Consider the following 17,548-nt stretch of genomic DNA (forward strand, 5'->3'; position numbering starts at 1 on the left):
GAGAATAACTATATAAGGAAGGACCAGAATAAAGAGAAAAATGAGAGCAGAACCCTACTTCTTCTGAGATGGGAGTTCCTGACTTGACTGTCCTCACCCCGGCCGTGCAACTTCCTGCCACAAAGCACACTGGCCATTTCACATCACCAGAGCAGAATGATTAAATTAACTGGACAGGGAATCAAGATATCTCTGTATGTGTTTCCAAAGAATAAAATTTACCTGTACACAATTCCTTTGGAATGAAGGAACTGCAGACCCAGAATGATTTCAGCAGCATAGAACCTGAGGGAAGGAAAATCAAAGTTCAGTATGGATGCATTGATGGAACAAAGTAAAATCCCCATTTTAAATAGTGGGTACTCTGTGCAAGTACTGTCTGAGGTGTACCCACACAACTCTGTACACACATAATTTCGTTCAGTCCTAACAAAAGAGAGATGTCCATTCTATATGTTCAGCCCCAGTCCTCCTAGCATGAAACAAAGCTTAACATAGCATGAAACTAACCTTAAGTTAGTCTTACCTGCATCTAGTACTTATTCTTCTATTTTAAACTATAATGCTGAAACTCTTTTTTTTTTGCTAATAAAACACACATATACATTAAATGTAATTGTATAAGTATTACAGAAAAATAATTTTCCATTTGATTTTAAACTCTGCTTGGAGCCCTTAGACCTGTGTGCAGGGTCATTCCAAATAGACCCAGCTTGTTTATGGGCAAGAAATGCAGCCCGAGAGGCAGAGGAAAGCAGATGGAAGATGGGAGTGGGATATGCTCTCCATTTGCAGTGATGACAGACACCTGGGAGGCATTGAGGGCACGACAGACAGCATGTGTCTGTGATGGCATTCATGCCTTCCAGAGGTAGTGAGGAAGGTGGGCGGAGAGAATCCGTTAGCACGAAAACTGCCTGATGATTTCTCTGCTGCGGAAATCCCTTAAAATTCTCTCTGGGCACGTTGCTGATGGTTCCTGGAGGTGATGAGCTTAGTGGTGTGCGAGCCACTGGCTTTGACAAAAAGCCATTTCAGCCAGAGTTTCTGTGGGAGCTGGTGGGACCCGTCCATCTTTCAACCCAGCTCAGCCTACACCACTCGAAAGTGCTCATTAGGGGTGAATGAAAGATTACTGAGCACCGGGAAAAGGAAGCTAGTGTGTACCCATATTTTTAAGTGGCCCTAGTGGCACAATTTTCTTTTTTCCTGAGTGTCACGGTTTTATTACTGAGGAAACAGGGCCCACGGGAGGAAGAGAGGCAGGGGGTTGTGTGGGACTCAGCTTCATTTCCACCTGGCAAATGCAGTCTGCCTGGTTTCGAAAAAGGTGAAGATTTATTCTCAGAGAGTAAATACCTCTTCTGGTTTCTTAATTCTCATCCCCCCCCCCCCCCTTAGCCAGATGTTTTATGCCTTCACCTTGAGCTTCCCATCAAAGGCCTTAGAGCTTCATCCCCATGACCACCTTTAAGATCTGTGTTTCATTTGACTGCTTCTTTTCAAAGGGCAAATATTTGCTTCTGGGTTTAGATTAATTAGAAGCTTGATGAGCTGAGTGGTTTCTTAAGAGACTAAGTTCTTGATTTCAAAACATGGAGAAATGAAACAAAACAGACTCTGATTTAAGCTTCACAAATGGGGAAAACAGTTGCCTTGTTGGATAGGTCCCCAGGGCGTTACCCTGACCTGAGGTTGTGGCGTGCTGAGTGAGGAAACAGGAAAAATGCCACAAGGGAGAAGTATCGATGGGCATCGCAGGTGCTCAGTACCTGACAAGAACAGTGGAAAAACCCCAAACCCTTTAGAGGGCTCTTACGTGGCTCTGGAAAGATCAAACTTGTGGCAACTTTGGATGTGGTACATTAAGTCTCCTCCATTGAGATACTCCATCACAAAAAAGAGGTTTTCCTAGGGAAAAACAAAAACAATTCCAAATTTCAGCTTTTAAAAAAAATAAGGAAACAAGCGCTACTTTCTGAGTGGATTTAGATTATTTCAGGGGAACCAATTCTATCTTGAGATCACTTATAAAAAGACCAAGATAATTTAGCTGATCTACAGCATTTCCGAACACCAAGAAGAAGCTTGGGGCATCTGGGAGGCATATGCGTAACGTTTGCTGGGATACTTACACGCTATGATGCAGCTGATGGGGCACGGCATGAGGAAGGGTCCACCCGGACTTGCCCACCCAACAGTGATGGTGTTGGACCCTTAATGGTATACAATGCTGATTGTATACCTGTGGAAATTGATAGTGTGTAGGATGGTAAGGATAACACAAATCAGGTCTCCGACTCCAGGCACAGGGCTTGGAAGCATGCGTTCAACACAACACTTAGTAAGTAGTTCTGAACATACTCTCCAGGTATGGCCCTGTGGTAGGAGTGAGAGTGGGGATGTGCATTCCTGCCTCACCCATCAGATTTGATGAAACACAGTCCTGCCTTCAGCTGACAATTAAGTGTAGCCTTATCTCTTGCGGGTCCTGATTTCACTTGTTGCAAGACCTTGCTGATGAGCTAGCATGTTGCTTCCACCAGAGGACATCATGCATGTTACTAGAGCTGGCCCCCTTGAATGGCCGCCATCAAAAGTAATGTTGAGTGGTCTTCAGGTTGAAGACCTCTTCAGGTCTACAGGTCTTCAACATTGTAGTGAGAGTATCAGAAGCGGCTACAATTCCAGTGAGCCTGGGCTCCTCCTCCTGTGTGAGGCAATGCTTCCTTAATAAGTATATATATGACACTTTGAGCATCTCAATTCTAGAGAGTCCTCATGAGCCACAGAATTAGTCATCCTTAACGTGTGAAGACCTTTAGCATGTCTGCTCATGAATTTGCACCCCAAAGCCTCACTTGGGTGATTTTTTAACAGAATTAACCTTTGAGTTTTCATGTGAGACTAACCGAGGCCCTGGGGCATATGAAGTGACGGTGTTCTGGTCTGATAGTGACCTACATTTCCCACCATTTGTACTGAGGCCAGTTCTCCACAGAACTGGGGAAGCCAAGTCTTGTGGTAAATATCTCAATAATTTAGGTAAAGATCAGTGTCATCCCGCTTTTTCTAAAGTTGACCTCTGATCTAATTTACTGATTTCATGTATCTTTAACTGGAGCCCTTTCCCTTATGGACAGGCCAAAATCTCTAGTGATAGATGTGCTAACTTAGCATTGATACTTCAAATATAGCTTGAGATTAATCGTTTGTTCAGTCCGCACACATCTGCTTCATCAATAGCACACGTTTCCTTTAGCTCTTATTCTTGTAAGTACCGTGTGGACCACTTCTAATCACCTTTTTTTTACCTAAAACTATAATGGTCTGTACGTACACAGTAGTGGAATCTCCTCTGTGCTCAAAAGAACAAAAGCTATAAAAGCTTAAAGGCCATTTATAACGGTGCTCAGATGAAGCGTTCCTCTTAAGTGTTAGGATGCTTATAAATCCTTGTAAAACTTGAAAATTTGGAATTTATATGTTGTCAGCTAGGACTCGAGGCAAAAGGCCAACCCTAACTTCTACACAACACTGGGCACAGTGGTCCTATCAGTTCTCATGTTTAAGTCAGGTCTGTACCTAGCTATGAAGGGTTGGGGGGTTGAACCTGTGTGGCAAAACACAGACTCTACGGTACCACAGGGCACAGTCATTGTTTACTCCCTTGGGCATTCCAAGAAGACCACACTACCATAGTGATTATTAATTAAATAGTAATGGAGATTTATAGCATCTTGGATGCCACACTTAATCCCACTAAAAGATCTTATATCTCCACGATAAATCTTTTAAAACAATCTCTTCTAATTCTCATCTTTATATTAAGCCAGAGGCACTGAAAAAAGCCAATCGATTGCCTTTGGTTATTTATGATGGCATTTTGCTTCAGTTGAAGTGCTTGGTTTGGGTGAATACCAGATAAATGTGGGCTGCTTATAGGGAATAAGGGCAGTCCATGCCTGGAGGTCCAGCTTGGGTGGGCAGGGTGGGGAAACCTGTTATCCTTCTAGAAGGTGCTGCTCTGAGTGTCCTTGCCTTTTTCTAAGGGGTTCTGGATGCTGTTTGGAAGTCTCGGGAAGACATTCATCCAGGGAACTCTTGGGTCTACACTGGGCCCAAGGAGATGGCTCGGTGATGAAGTCGGAATAAACATACACACACAAACCATGCAGTCCTGGGGTCTGGGTTTCAAGGATCACGTTTTGAAGGATGGATAAATCTTTTAAAATTTGAATCCCAAGCCCCAGTCGTACATACAAACATACATGCATATAGGACAGACTCAAACTTTCATAAATGGCAGAAAAATGAGTACTCTGAGCTGAAGGTGACCTGCCACTGACCTGGAACCCTTAAGCACCACTCTCGAGAAGAAAAGCCTGCCCACTGGAAGGATTCCAGATTGACTCAGGTAGAACCAAACCCAGAAGGACAAGACTCAGGGTAATGGTCAAGACCAGGGCTTTGCCCTTACTGAGAACCAAGTTCGTATTTCTTCTATTTGTGACCATGTAGAAGTTAATCTCCCTTGAGCATTATCTTCTTTATTTGCAAAACAGAGGGATAATATTCCTGTCTCGAGAGGACTGTCATGAGTATTAAATGAGATGATACATGTAGAAAACTGACTCAGGGTTCGCATTCAGCATGCCCTTAATAATTGGTAGCCGTTGTCCTAGGAAAACAATTTAAAAGCTAATCAAAAGACCCCAGCAGATCAAAAGAACTAAATAAACGGAGAGAGACTCCATGTTCATGAATAGGAATATAATATTGGCAAGATGTCAATTCTTTCCAACTTATAGGTTTAGTGAAATCCCGGTCAAAATCCTATTGAATTATTTGTGGACCTCTATAAACTGATTCTAACGTTTACACAGAGGCAAAAGACCCAGAATAGCCAAAAAAATTTTTGGAAGAACAAAGTTGGAGGTCAGAACTACCCATCTTCAAGACTCACCACAAAGCTATAGTCATCAAGACAGTGTGGTGTTGACAAAAGAATGGACAGATCAAATGGAACAGAGTTTAGAAACAGACCCTCACAAATACAGTCAACTGATCTTTGAAAAAGAAGCAAAAGCAATAATACAGTGGAACAAAGGTAGTCTCTTCCGGAAATGGTGCTGGACATCTATATGAGTAATTCCGCCTTTAATTTTCATTACATCTTCTGGAAAAAAATTGCATGACGTCAGAAACCAAACTCCAGCAGATCCTTCTCAGCAAAAGGACTCCTCAGAAAAGAGGAAAGCAGAGAGCCAGGTCTCCTTCAGTGCTGTCCTATCTTTTCTGGTCATGAGCTGAGAGAAAACGTGAAGCAGGGTAATGAGGAGCAACGGGGCGGGGGGGGGGTGGCTTATGACCCCCACACACCAGTAAGGACCTCTCTTTACACCGGGAACTACATTAACTAACACACACGATTCTTTTGGCGAGTCAGAACTGAAGTTGTGAGGGTCTGGGGGATAGTGTGCTCCAATCTGCCCTGGACTTAGACTTTGCCAGCAGTTCCTGGGATCGCAAGCATGGAGTAGAAATTCTGGTCTCTGTGCCACCACTGACTGGCTGGGTGATCAATAGATCAGGCCATCTTTGGGCCTCAGTCTCAACCTCAGGGAAGCAAGGAGTACTGATGAAATTCCCCTTCAGTAGCCTCAACACTCCCTGGTTTTCACCATACATTTAATTTTTTTTCCCTTGGGGAAAAAGATGACATTAATAAACTATTAAGTACATTATAAGACCCATACGGTGCTTCTCAGGTGATAAATACCTATAAGAGGATGTGATGCTTGCAAAATTCTTCAGAGATGTCTTTGAAACAATGCATATTTGAAGTAAAATCAGGGACACCTGGGTGGCTCAGTCGGTTGGGCGTCCAACTTCGGCTCAGGTCATGATCTCATGGTTTGTGAGTTGGAGCTCCGTGTCAGGCTCTGTGCTGACAGCTCAGAGCCTGGAGCCTGCTTCGGATTCTGTGTTTCCCTCTCTTTCTGCCCCTCCCCTACTTGCACTCTCTCTCTCCCTCTCTCAAAAATAAACATTAAAAAAAAATTTTTTTTAAAAAAAGGATAGAGATGAGCCTTCCTTTAGAACCCTCCTCAAAGGAGAGGAAGTGTTATGGCCCACCATGCCACCCCAAGGAAGGTCCTACAATAGGGGTCAGATGGCTTCCTCCCATGTAAGTAGTCTCCTGGTTACGCTCCTAGAACATGGCGATCGGTTGGGGGCAGATGCCCCTGTGTCCCAAGGGTCCTGACTGCTTTAACATTTAAATCAATCCCACCAATGGCTGAAGATCAGAATATGTTAGGGCAGAATTTGCCTTAGCACTGTTTTGAGTAGACATCAAATGGCAAGAAAATAACTTTTTGACTGGTCTTTCTATTTTGTTTCTGAATCACGCATTTTATTCTCTTAGAACTCAAGCAGGCCTGCTTAAAGAAGAACACTTCTGACTTTGGAGAAGAATAGAAACAAAGGAGTAGAGCCTGACAACCCGTAGAGCTATTGTCCCCAGTTCAATCAGTGAGTTTTTTCACTTTGCCTACGTAGGAGGCAAAAACATAGCGTTTTGTCAAGTAGCTCTGTGGAAAAGCAACATTTGTAAAAGGAAGGTTGCCTCTCTTAGCTAGTTCCCTGCAGGACGAAGCCCATTAAGGTTCTTGCAATCTCTGTTGCTGTTAACTCAAATGGACGGATTTGTAAAATGAATGTTCCAGTAAGGGCCCGTGTCTATACTATTCGTAGTCTTTACACTGTGAGTTCTCTGAGCGTCCTTCCATCATCCACTGATTAATGAAATGATAAAACACTGAGCATATTTCCTGACCTATCCTGTCGGGAACGTAAGTTGAGTTGCGGTTTGACAGTACAAGGACATTGGGGCCACTGGAAGAAGTGACAGACTGAATAGTCCTTAAGAACCTCTGACCAACCAGAAAGTATTTGACATACCATTCAATTACATTTATTTATCAACTTTCCCGATTATAACTATGGCATACAGGCTGTTTGTATGCCAGACCACAGAAACAAGAGTCACAGTTATGTATTGCTTTGCTGTGATTTTCTGACAGCTGAGCACAATAATCAATGCTGATATTCTGTAGATAGATGGGTATTCAATGCTCTGTAGTTTTTTTTTTTTTTTTTTGGTGCTTTAAAAAATGGTATTATTATATTCTTGTAAGATCACTTAAATATTATATATCAACTACTTTCAAAAATTCAAAACAGCCTAGCATTTTTGCGAAGAATTCTGTAGGTATGTGTACAAAGTCCTGGATATTTTCCAGTTTCCACAAATATGTCATTACTTGGCTGACGGAACATTGTAGTTGGCTCTCCTATGTTCTTACAAAAATATGAGCTCACTGTAGGGAGACTCCAATGTCTAAGTACTTTTGTATTCATTTATTTTCTTTATGAAATATCTATATAAAATTTAGCTGTAACAGTAATTTATACTGAGAAAAAGGAAAGGAAGTAAACATTGTACATAAGAATAAAAATACCTAAGTATTTTGCTAATCTAAGGACTAGAAAAAGTCATTAAAAGATTTTTTTTGAATGTTTATTTTTGAGAGAGACAGAGCATGAGCAGGAGAGGGGCCAAGAGAGAAGGAGACACAGAATCTGAAGCAGGCTCCAGGCTCTGAGGCCCAATGCGAGGTTCGAACTCATGAACCCTGAGATCATGGCCTGAACTGAAGTCAAATGCTTAACCGACTGAGCCACTCAGGCACCCCAGAAAAAGTCATTTTTTAGATAATATCTTATGTACTCATTTCAGTGGTATTCAAGGCCAAATTCCTGTAATAATTCTTGTCTAAATTTAAGACCTTGCCTTTGAACCTCTCCCTTAGTGACTCCCATCATTTTTACTAAAGACTCAGCACATGGAGAGTGTAACTCGTGTCAGAAGTAGGGGTGGGGTCCCCTTCAGAGTGTGAACTACCTCAGAAGTTTTTACTTCTACTTATCGTTGCCCTAAAGCAAGGTTCTGGTTGAGAATTACAACCCGTGAGAGCTGCCTTTTTGACATCCTCAGCTCTGTGGTCGTGCGGAAATGGGGGCGCTTCCTGTCTGGGAGGGCACAGAGCTGGGGGCAGGGCTGCCCAAGCTGTGTGCTCAGAACACGGCAGGCACAGAGTTTGCATCCGGTGGGTACATGTGTGGGGCACACTGGATGTTGGGCTCACCCGTATAGTTTTACACCCTCTGTCAGTTTGGTCACACCAGCGCTCAATTTCTTAGGTGTGCCTACAGTTTAGAAGGCTGGGGAATTCTGAAATCTGGATCCCTGTATCCATCGCTTTCTTCCATATTGAGCTATAAATTCAAACATCCTATAACAACAGGCTTATTTCCTTTTTCATTAGGGACACGTCCTCAAAAAAAAAAAAAAACACAAACCAATAGATAATCATTTGTGTACATTTTATGTCTAAATATGGAGTGGGGAGAGTGGGGGAAAGAGATTGCTCTCTGCAGACCTGCAAACTCGTTCATTAGGGGTTGTTTATATTTCTACTATAAACTCTAATTAGTAAAATTCACTGCCTTTAATAGACGTATTAGTACATTTCAGAAATAATGTGCCTGAATTTCTAGAGGTTTGTACCTTGCAATGGGAACTCTGGCTCAGTAGGTGTTTCCTGGCTTCATTGTCCCACAGGGCCTTTTTGCATTAACTAACAAATTATTTTCTTTCATAACAAAGTATAAACAGGACTCCATTTCATGCATTTTAAAATGGTTCCCCCTGATATGATAAGGTCTCTACTGAGAAGCAGTGTAGCAGTTAGGCCTATGGACTTCACCACTGAACTGCCTGAATTGGAGCCCTGGGTCCCCTGCTTGGCAGGTGTTTGACCTTTGATGGGTTGCTTGTCCCCTTAGGAGCCCCTCAATTCCTTTATCTGTAAAATGGGGATGATAACATGGTCTACTTTGTAGGGTTGCTATAAAGACTAAATGAGCTAAAATACTTAACACACCTACAACCTGGATTGGCACATGGTGAATGCTCTATAAATGTCAGCTGTTACTACATTTACAGCTACAGTTATTGTACATGTATGATATATGCGAAGATGTATGTTGAGACATATATTCACAAGTACAAAATAATCTCAGGAACAGGCTGAGTTTTAACATAAAAGACGAGTTAGGAATATATGGTTTTGATGTAGAAATGGCCTACTTTGCTAAAGATTTTAGTCCCCAAATTATTAATACTAGATTTAGTTAATTAAACTAAATTACTTAGTTTCTAAATTAGTTACTAAAAAAAGATGAAAAGGAACATAGATGTAGAAATTTGAGTACTACCTTTTGAGTGCCTTTGAATATTAGAACTTGGAATGAGTCTCTTCTTTTTATAGTACTTTTACGCATTTTCCAATTTTTAAAGTATGTTTTGATGTAATTTTATAATTCAGGAACATATTAATGTGTTATAAGTCAGAGACAAATATGATGTCACTCACATGTAGAACTTAAGAAACAAAACAGATGAACAGAGGGGAAGGGAAGGAAAAATAAGACAAAAACAGAGAGGGAGGCAACCCATAAGAGACTCTTAACTACAGAGAACAAATAGGGTTACTAGAGGGGAGGGGTGTGGGGGAATGGGCTGTGTGGGGGGATGGGCATTCCGGAGGGCGCTTGCTGGGATGAGCACTGGGTGCTATATGTAAGGGATGAATCACCGGGTCCTACTCCTGAAACCAATACTACACTGTATGTTAACTAGAATTTAAATAGCTGGGGCCTTGCACTCTGGCCAATGTATCCATTCCAAAGAGGTCTGGAATAAGTCCGAATCACTGAGAGATCAAAAGTAGTATTGTTATCTGTAGCGCTGGTGTGGGAATTTAGACTAAGCATCTGATGTAAAGCAAGGTGCTGGCTGGTGTAGACCATCCGAGTTGAAAATGGCAGGTGAAACACTCTGATGAAGGAAGGGCCAGGCACAGGGCAGGAGCATCTTCTGATTACATACTTTTAACATCGCCTCTAATGAAAATGATACAAATAGAGTCATCCTTTCAAAGAAGACCCAAAGTAACTGAAAAGACCTAAAAAGGGAAGCCTCATGAAAATAAAAATCTCTATTCCTAATAGGAAAGAGAGGATTCTAAAATTACAGAGACAGATTTCAAAAAAGTAGTTGTGTACTCCCCACAGGGCTGCTTGCACACACAAATGTCATTTAGAGAAGTGAAGAGTTCTAGAACTGTCAACACATGTCCCTTAAAAATATTGTTTTCAATATTGATATTTTGTGAATAATTTTTTTTTTGAGAGAGAGAGACAGAGCATGAGTGGGGGAGGGGCAGAGCGAGAGTCCCAAGCAGGCTCCAGCTGAGCTTCCCAGATGCCCCTGTGAATGAATATTCTAGAATTCATGAGGGGGGAATTGCAAAGGTAGACTCAAAAGTTATATTAATACAATGTGCCTTCTATGCTGCCTTCTCCTTAAGAATGATCATAATCCCTTTTCAAAAAATTTTTCAGTTTTTAAATTTTTGAGAGAGAGTGCAAGCAGGGGAGAGGAGCAGAGAGAGAGAGAGAGAGAGAGAGAGAGAGAGAGAGAGAGAGAAAGAGAGAGAGAGAGAAACTCAAGCAGGCTCCACACTCAGCAAGGAGCCTGATGCGGGGCACGACCCTGGGATCATGACCTGAGCCAAAATTAAGGGTCAGTCACTCCATCAACGGAGCCACCAGGTGCCCGGATTAAAAATCCTTTTTACTAAGAGAATGAAAATAAAGAGCCTGGGACATTATTTAGTGCTAACTGCTATTCAATATAGTCAAACATTGAATAAATAAGAGAACAGTTGCCAAATGGGCACATGTTACTGGATGCATGTGGACTTAATGGCACTAAAGACATTCATAATCTTATCAAACCAGGAGCAATTTTGGAAAAAAAAATGGAAAACTTGGCAAATAGGCAAATATCATGCAAATGAGGTCAGGAATATACACTCCATCTCTGGAAAAAGGAGGAAACGATCCTAGCTTTCTTTCCTCCAAAGGCTAGTAAGTTAATGTCACAAATCATATATGGAGAAGACCTGCATGGTCTGAAGAAATAAGACTAGAATATTTATTACCTGCACGGTCTGAAGAAATAAGACTGGAATATTTATTACAAAGTAGACCAGTGCCTCTTTCAGAGTATCCTACGTGAAGCATATTTAGTAAATGCTGTAATATCCAATATTATAGGATAAGACAGAAATTGGACAGTAGAGTTAGACTCTTTGGGATCTACCCTAACTGAGCCAGTGGAAAGGGTGGGAGGTGCACCCTGGAGAACAAAGAACAGCTCGTCCAAACTAAAATGAAAAAATACACCTATTTAGCTCTGTGCCTGGGATAGTGTAAGAACGAATTACATATTAACCTTTCCTATGTAAAGCATTAAACTGTGTTACAGTCAGACCAAGGCTGGCCCCAACATCTGCAAGGTCTAGAGCAAGAGTACCAATGGATGCCAATGCCATATGTAAAAACATTTAAATGTGACAAATCAACCATGCCCACTATTGCATTGAATATATTCTGTGTTCCTATGTATTCATACATACAGAGTGCTAGACAGCTCCCCCTCTGTTGCTTGGTTCCAAGGTTGAGATCACACAAAGGATACTTCCCTAATGAGTTGTGAGTTGGATTTGATGTTTAGGCACCTTGAAATCTCAATTTTTTTCTAATAATTTTGGACAGATGATAGGATTTAGAAAAGAGCATTGATGTGATCAGCTAGGCTGATCTTTGGATCTCCATTTCTTTAAAAAAATTTTTTTTTAAATGTTTATTTATTTTTGACAGGGAGAGAGACAGAGCATGAGCAGGGGAAGGGCAGAGAGAGAGGGAGACACAGAATCTGTAGCAGGCTCCAGGCTCTGAGCTGTCAGCACACAGCCCGACACGGGGCTCAAACTCACAGACTGTGAGATCATGACCTGAGCCGAAGTAGGACGCTCAACTGACTGAGCCACCCGGGCTCCCCATTGATCTCCATTTCTTTAGCTGCAATATGAGGGAAGCTGTTGACCCCCAAAATCACAACAGCTCCTTCCTACACTTAAACTTCTAAAAATTTATCTAGATAAAATTAACATACAATATTCATTTCAGGTGTACGACACAGTGATTCAGCCCTTGTACACATTGTGAAATGGTCACCTAAGTATAATTACCATCTGTCACTTTATAATACGCTATCATAGACTGCGTTCTCCATACTATACATTACATCCCCATGACTTATCCATTTCATAGCTAGAAGTTTGTAGTTCTTCATCTCCTTTGCCCATTTCACCCTGCTAATCCCCCTCCCCTCTGTCAACTGTCAATCTAGTCTCTGTATCCATGAGTCTGGGTTTTGTATTGTTTTTGTTTTTTAGACTCCATGTAAAAGTGAAATCATGTGGTATTGGTCTTTCTCTAATTATTTTACTTGGCATAATACATTCAAGGTCCATACATGTTGTAAATATCAAGGTTTCATTCTTTTTTTTTTTTTATAGCTGAGTAGTAGTCATTACACACACACACACACACACACACACACACACACACACACACATACATATACACATCTTCTTTATCCACTCAGCCATTGATGGTCACTTAGGTTATTTCCATATCTTGACTATTATATCTTTTCAAATGAATGTTTTCATTTTCTTTGGATAAATAGCCAGAAGTGACTGGATCCTATGGCAGTGTTATTTTTACATTTGTGAGGAACCACCATACTGTTTGCCATAATGGCCACACCATTTACATTCCTACCAATAGTACACAAGGGTTCCCCTTTCTCCACATCCTTGCCAACTCTTGTTATTTCTTGACTTTTTGACTTTAGCCATTCTGACAGGTGTTAGGTTCTATCTCATTGTGATTTTGATTTGCATTTCCCTGATGATGAGTGATGTTGAGCAGATTTTCATGGGTCTGTTGGCCATCTATATTTCTTTCTTTCTTTTTTAATGTTTGCTTGTTTTGAGGGAGAGCATGAGTAGGGAAGGGGCAGAGGGGGTGGGGGGAGATAGGAAATCCCAAGCAGGCTCCGTGCTGCCAGTGCTGAGCCCAATGCAGGGCTTGAACCCTTGAACTGTGAGATCATGACCTGAGCCTAAACCAAGAGTTGGATGCTTAACTGACTGAGCCACCCATGCACCCCATCTGTATTTCTGAATTGAAGAAATGTCTTTTCATGTCTTCTGCCCATTTTTAAAATCAGGTTGTGTTTTGGATATTGAGTTGTATCAGTTCTTTATATATTTTGAATGCTATTCCTTTATCAGTTATCATTTGTAAACATCTTCTCCCATCAGTAGAACCCCTTCAGTACGTTGCCTTATCTTTTTGTTCATGGTTTCCTTTCTGTGAAAAAGGTCTTTAGTTTGAGGGAGTCTCATTTATTTTTGTACTTGTTCCCTTATCTGAGGAGACAGATCTAAACAAATATCACTCAGACTAATGTCTAAGGGCTTACTGCCTATGTTTTCTTCTAGGAGTTTTGTAGTTTAACTTACATTTAAGACTTTATTTTGAGCTTATTTTTGTGTATGGTGTAAGAAAGTGGTCTGGTTTCATTCTTTTGCATGTAGCTGTCCAGTTGTTCCAACACCATGTAATGAAGAAACTCTTTTCTCCATTGTATGTTCTAGGCTCCTTTGTCAAAGATTGACTATAAAAGCATGGGTTTATTCCTGTATTCTTTATTTTTTATTCTCTTCTTTTGGTTTATGTGTGTGTTGTGCCAATATCATTCTGTTTTGATGACTATGACTTTGTAGTATAGCTTGAATTTAAGGAGCATGATCACACAAGCTCTGTTCTTTCTCCAAGATGTTTTGGCCATTGGGTTCTTCTGTGATTCCCTACAAAAATGAAAAGTTTTGTTGTTGTTCTGTGGAAAATGCCATTGGTAGTTTGGTAGGAATTGCACTGAATCTGTAGATTGCTTCGGGTAGTATGAATACTTTAACAGTATTAATTCTTTTAACCCATAAGTACTGAATACATTTCTATTTATTTGTGTCATCTTCAATTTCTTTCATCAATGTCTTGTATTAGTCATAGTACAGGTCTTTTACTTTCTTGGCTAAATTTATTCCTAAGTATTTTATTCTTATCAATGCAATTGTAAATGGAATTGTCTTAATTCCCCTTTCCACAACTTCATTATTGGTGTATAGAAATCAACAGATTTCTGTATATTAAATTTTTATATCCTACAGCTTTACATGAATTAATTACTTCTAGTAGTTTTCTGGTGGAGTTTTTAGGGTTTTTTGTATGTATAGTATCATGTTATCTGAAAATAGTTTTACTTCTTTTCCAACTTGAATGCCTTTTACATCTTTTCCTTGTCTGATTGTTGTGACTAAGGCTTCCAACATGAGGTTAAATGAAAGTGACGAAAGAGGCCACTGTTGTCTTTTTCCCAGTCTCAGAGTAAAAACTTTCAACTTTTCACTTGAATATGATGATAGCTGTGGGTTTGTCATACCCTTTGTTATATTACGTTCCCTCTGTAACCACTTGGTTGAGTGTTTTAATCATAAACAATGTTGAAAATTATCAGATTCTCTTTCCGTGTTGAGTGATATGATTATTATCCTTTTTGTTAATGTTGATTAATTTGTGGATGTTAACCATCCTGCGTCTCTGGAATAAATCCCACTTTCTCATGGTGTATGATTTTTAAAAATGTATTCTTGAATTCAGTTTGCTAATATTTTGCTGAGAATTTTTGCATCAATGTTCATCAGGGACATAGCCTGTAATTTTCTTTCTTTCTTTCTTTTTTAACAACTTATTGTCAAATTGGTTTCCATAAAACAACCAGTGCTCATCCCAACAGGTGCCCTTCCCCTCTTTCACCCTCCCACCCACTTTCCTCTCTCCCCCCACCCCCATCAACCCTCAGTTTATTCTCAGTATTTAAGAGTCTCTTATGGTTTGCCTCCTTCCCTCTCTGTAACTATGTAATTTTGTTTTTTGTGGTGTCTTTGGTTTGGAATGGGGGTAATTCTGGCCTCACAAAATGTGTTTGGAAGTGTTCCTTCCTCTTCAGTTTTTTGGAAGGGTTAGAAAAACATAGGTATTAACTCTTCTTGAAATGTTAAAGAGCCTGATGCAGGGCTTAAACCCACAAACCGTGAGATCATGACCTGAGCTGAAACCAAGAGCCGGATGCTTAACCCACTGAACCACCCAGGTGCCTCCATTTGTATTTCTGAATTGAAGAAATGTCTATTCAGGTGCTCTGCCCATTTCTAATCAGGACTGATCATGGACTTTAGCCATCTGATCATGGACTTGTGTTTGGATCAGTAATATGAAAGATCCTATTTCATTACTTGTCATCAGTTTGATCAGATATTAGTTCTTGATTCAGTCTCAGAAGATTGTCTGTTTCTAGGAATTTTTCCATTTCTTCTAGGTTGTCCCATTTGTTGGCATATAGTGATTGGTAGTAGTCTTTTATGATCCTTTGTATTTCTGTGGTGTTGGTAACTTCTCTTTCATTTCTGATTTGGGCCCTCTTTTTTTCTTGCAGCTGGCCAAAAGTTTATCAATTTTATCTACCTTTTCAAAGAACTAGGTCTTAGTTTCATTGATTTTTTTTTTTTGTCTTTATTTCATTATTTCTGCTGTAAGCTTTAGTATTTCCTTCCACTAACCCTGGGCTTTGTTTATTCTTCTTCTTCAGGTTCTTTTAGGTGTCAGGTTTTATTGTTTGAGATTTTTCTTTCCTCTTGAGGTGGTCCCATATTGTTATCAACTTCCCTCTTAGAACTGCCTTAGGGGTGTCCCATATATTTTGAACTGTTGTGTCCCACTTTCATTATCTCCAGGTATTTTAAAATTTCTTCTTTGATTCCTTCATTGCCCCATTGTTTAGAAGCATGTTTAGCCTCTACGTGTTCATGTTTTTTCCAGTTTTCTTCTTGTAATTGATTTTTAGTTCCATACGATTGTGGTCAGAAAAGAAGTTTGGTATGACTTCAGTCATCTTAAATTTATTAAATCTTATTTTGTGGCCTCAAACATGTGATCTAGGCTAGAAAATGTTCCATGTGCACTTGAAAAGAATGCATATTCCCCTGTTTTGGGGTGGAGTGTTCTGGATATATCTACCAAGTCCATCTGGTCTAACATGTTAAGGCCAAAGCTTCCTTATTCAGAAAGGCAGTGGGAGATGCCTTGGTTGTACATGACTGTGGGCTTCAGTAACGCAGCAGGAGAGTGCCTTGTCTGCGCACGTGTGCTGGCTTTTGGCAGGTTGTGGGAGAACACTGTGACCCCTGGCATTCAAGGCAGCAGGGGAGTTTTACAACTGCCTGCACTTGCAGACTTTAGCTGGAGAGCAGGAGAACTCCATGACCATTTGCACAGTCCTGCGCCAGGCAGGGAGCAAAGGACATCTGCAACCTGTTCCAACAGGTGGTAGAAGGGGGCCATGTTAGAGTCTGCCTGCCCTTGCTAATGGGCCACGTGGAGAGTGTGATAGTGGCCTCTACCAGTGCCTCCATCTGCACGGAGGGTCACAGCTGTCCTCTACTCCTCCAGTTGATTCCCCAAATCAGCAAATAAATCTGTCCCACATATAGTCTAGGCATTTTTCAAACTGTTGTTTTCCCACTATTCTCGAGGTGAGTGAGACTGTGTGTGAGCCCTCCAAGAGGGGAGTCTTGGTTTCCCATAGCACTTTGGGACCCTGGATATCAGCCCTGTTGGTTTTCCAAGCCTGATGTTCTGGGGGTTCTTCTCTCCGGTGTAGATTCCAGGGACTAGCGTGTCTGATGTGGGACACCAATTCCTTGCTCCTTTGTGAGAAGTACCTATCTGGTGAGATCCCTCCCTATTATGTGTTGCTGAACTGAGGGTGAGGTTTCTGCAAGACTGTATCTCAACATGGTCCTTTCATCCTTTGCTGTGGAAAGCAATTCATCTAGTTTTCAGATCTCCTGCAGAGGGAAATGATCCATATGTAACTGTGGATTTGGTCTGTCCATGGAAGAACATGAATTCAAGATCTTCATATAATGCCATCTTAGACCCCTTCCCTAATGCCTTATCTATGGAGGCTGTCATTGTAAGAAAAAGAAATGAGTATAGCAAATCAAGTTAGTGGCTATAAGCAACCAAGATATCCCCCAGTGGGTGAATGTATCAACAAGCTGTGGTATATCCAGACAATGGAATATAATTCAGCAATGAAATAAGCTGGAAAGTCATGCATTTAAAGTTCCTCCATGGCTTTTCATATCATTAAGTGACAGGAGCCAGTATGAAAAGTCGTCCATACTGAATGATTCCAACTACGTGACATTTTGCAAAAGGCGAAACTCATGGAGACAGTAAAGAGATCAGTGGTTGCCAGGGGTGGAGGTAAGGGAGGAAAGAATATGCAGGGTACAGAGGATTTTTAGGGCAGTGAAATGGCTCCGAATGATACCATAATAGGGGGATACATGTCATAGATTTATCAGAATCTATA

General features: G+C 40.9%; 1 protein-coding gene across 3 annotated transcripts in view; it reads right to left on the bottom strand.

The window, feature by feature from the left end:
• PRKCQ (protein kinase C theta) overlaps positions 1-17,548 on the bottom strand; it is a 186,793-nt gene that overhangs the window by 37,743 nt on the left and 131,502 nt on the right. For all 3 annotated transcript variants that reach the window (XM_045462522.1, XM_045462521.1, XM_045462523.1), the window contains 2 exons: positions 1,820-1,911; positions 223-285 (listed from right to left, as the gene is read on the bottom strand). In XM_045462522.1, coding sequence (XP_045318478.1) covers positions 223-285; positions 1,820-1,911 — 155 coding nt within the window. The remainder of the gene's footprint in view (positions 1-222; positions 286-1,819; positions 1,912-17,548) is intronic.

The sequence above is a fragment of the Leopardus geoffroyi genome, chromosome B4, assembly GCF_018350155.1.
Source record: "Leopardus geoffroyi isolate Oge1 chromosome B4, O.geoffroyi_Oge1_pat1.0, whole genome shotgun sequence".
Classification (NCBI taxonomy): domain Eukaryota; kingdom Metazoa; phylum Chordata; class Mammalia; order Carnivora; family Felidae; genus Leopardus; species Leopardus geoffroyi.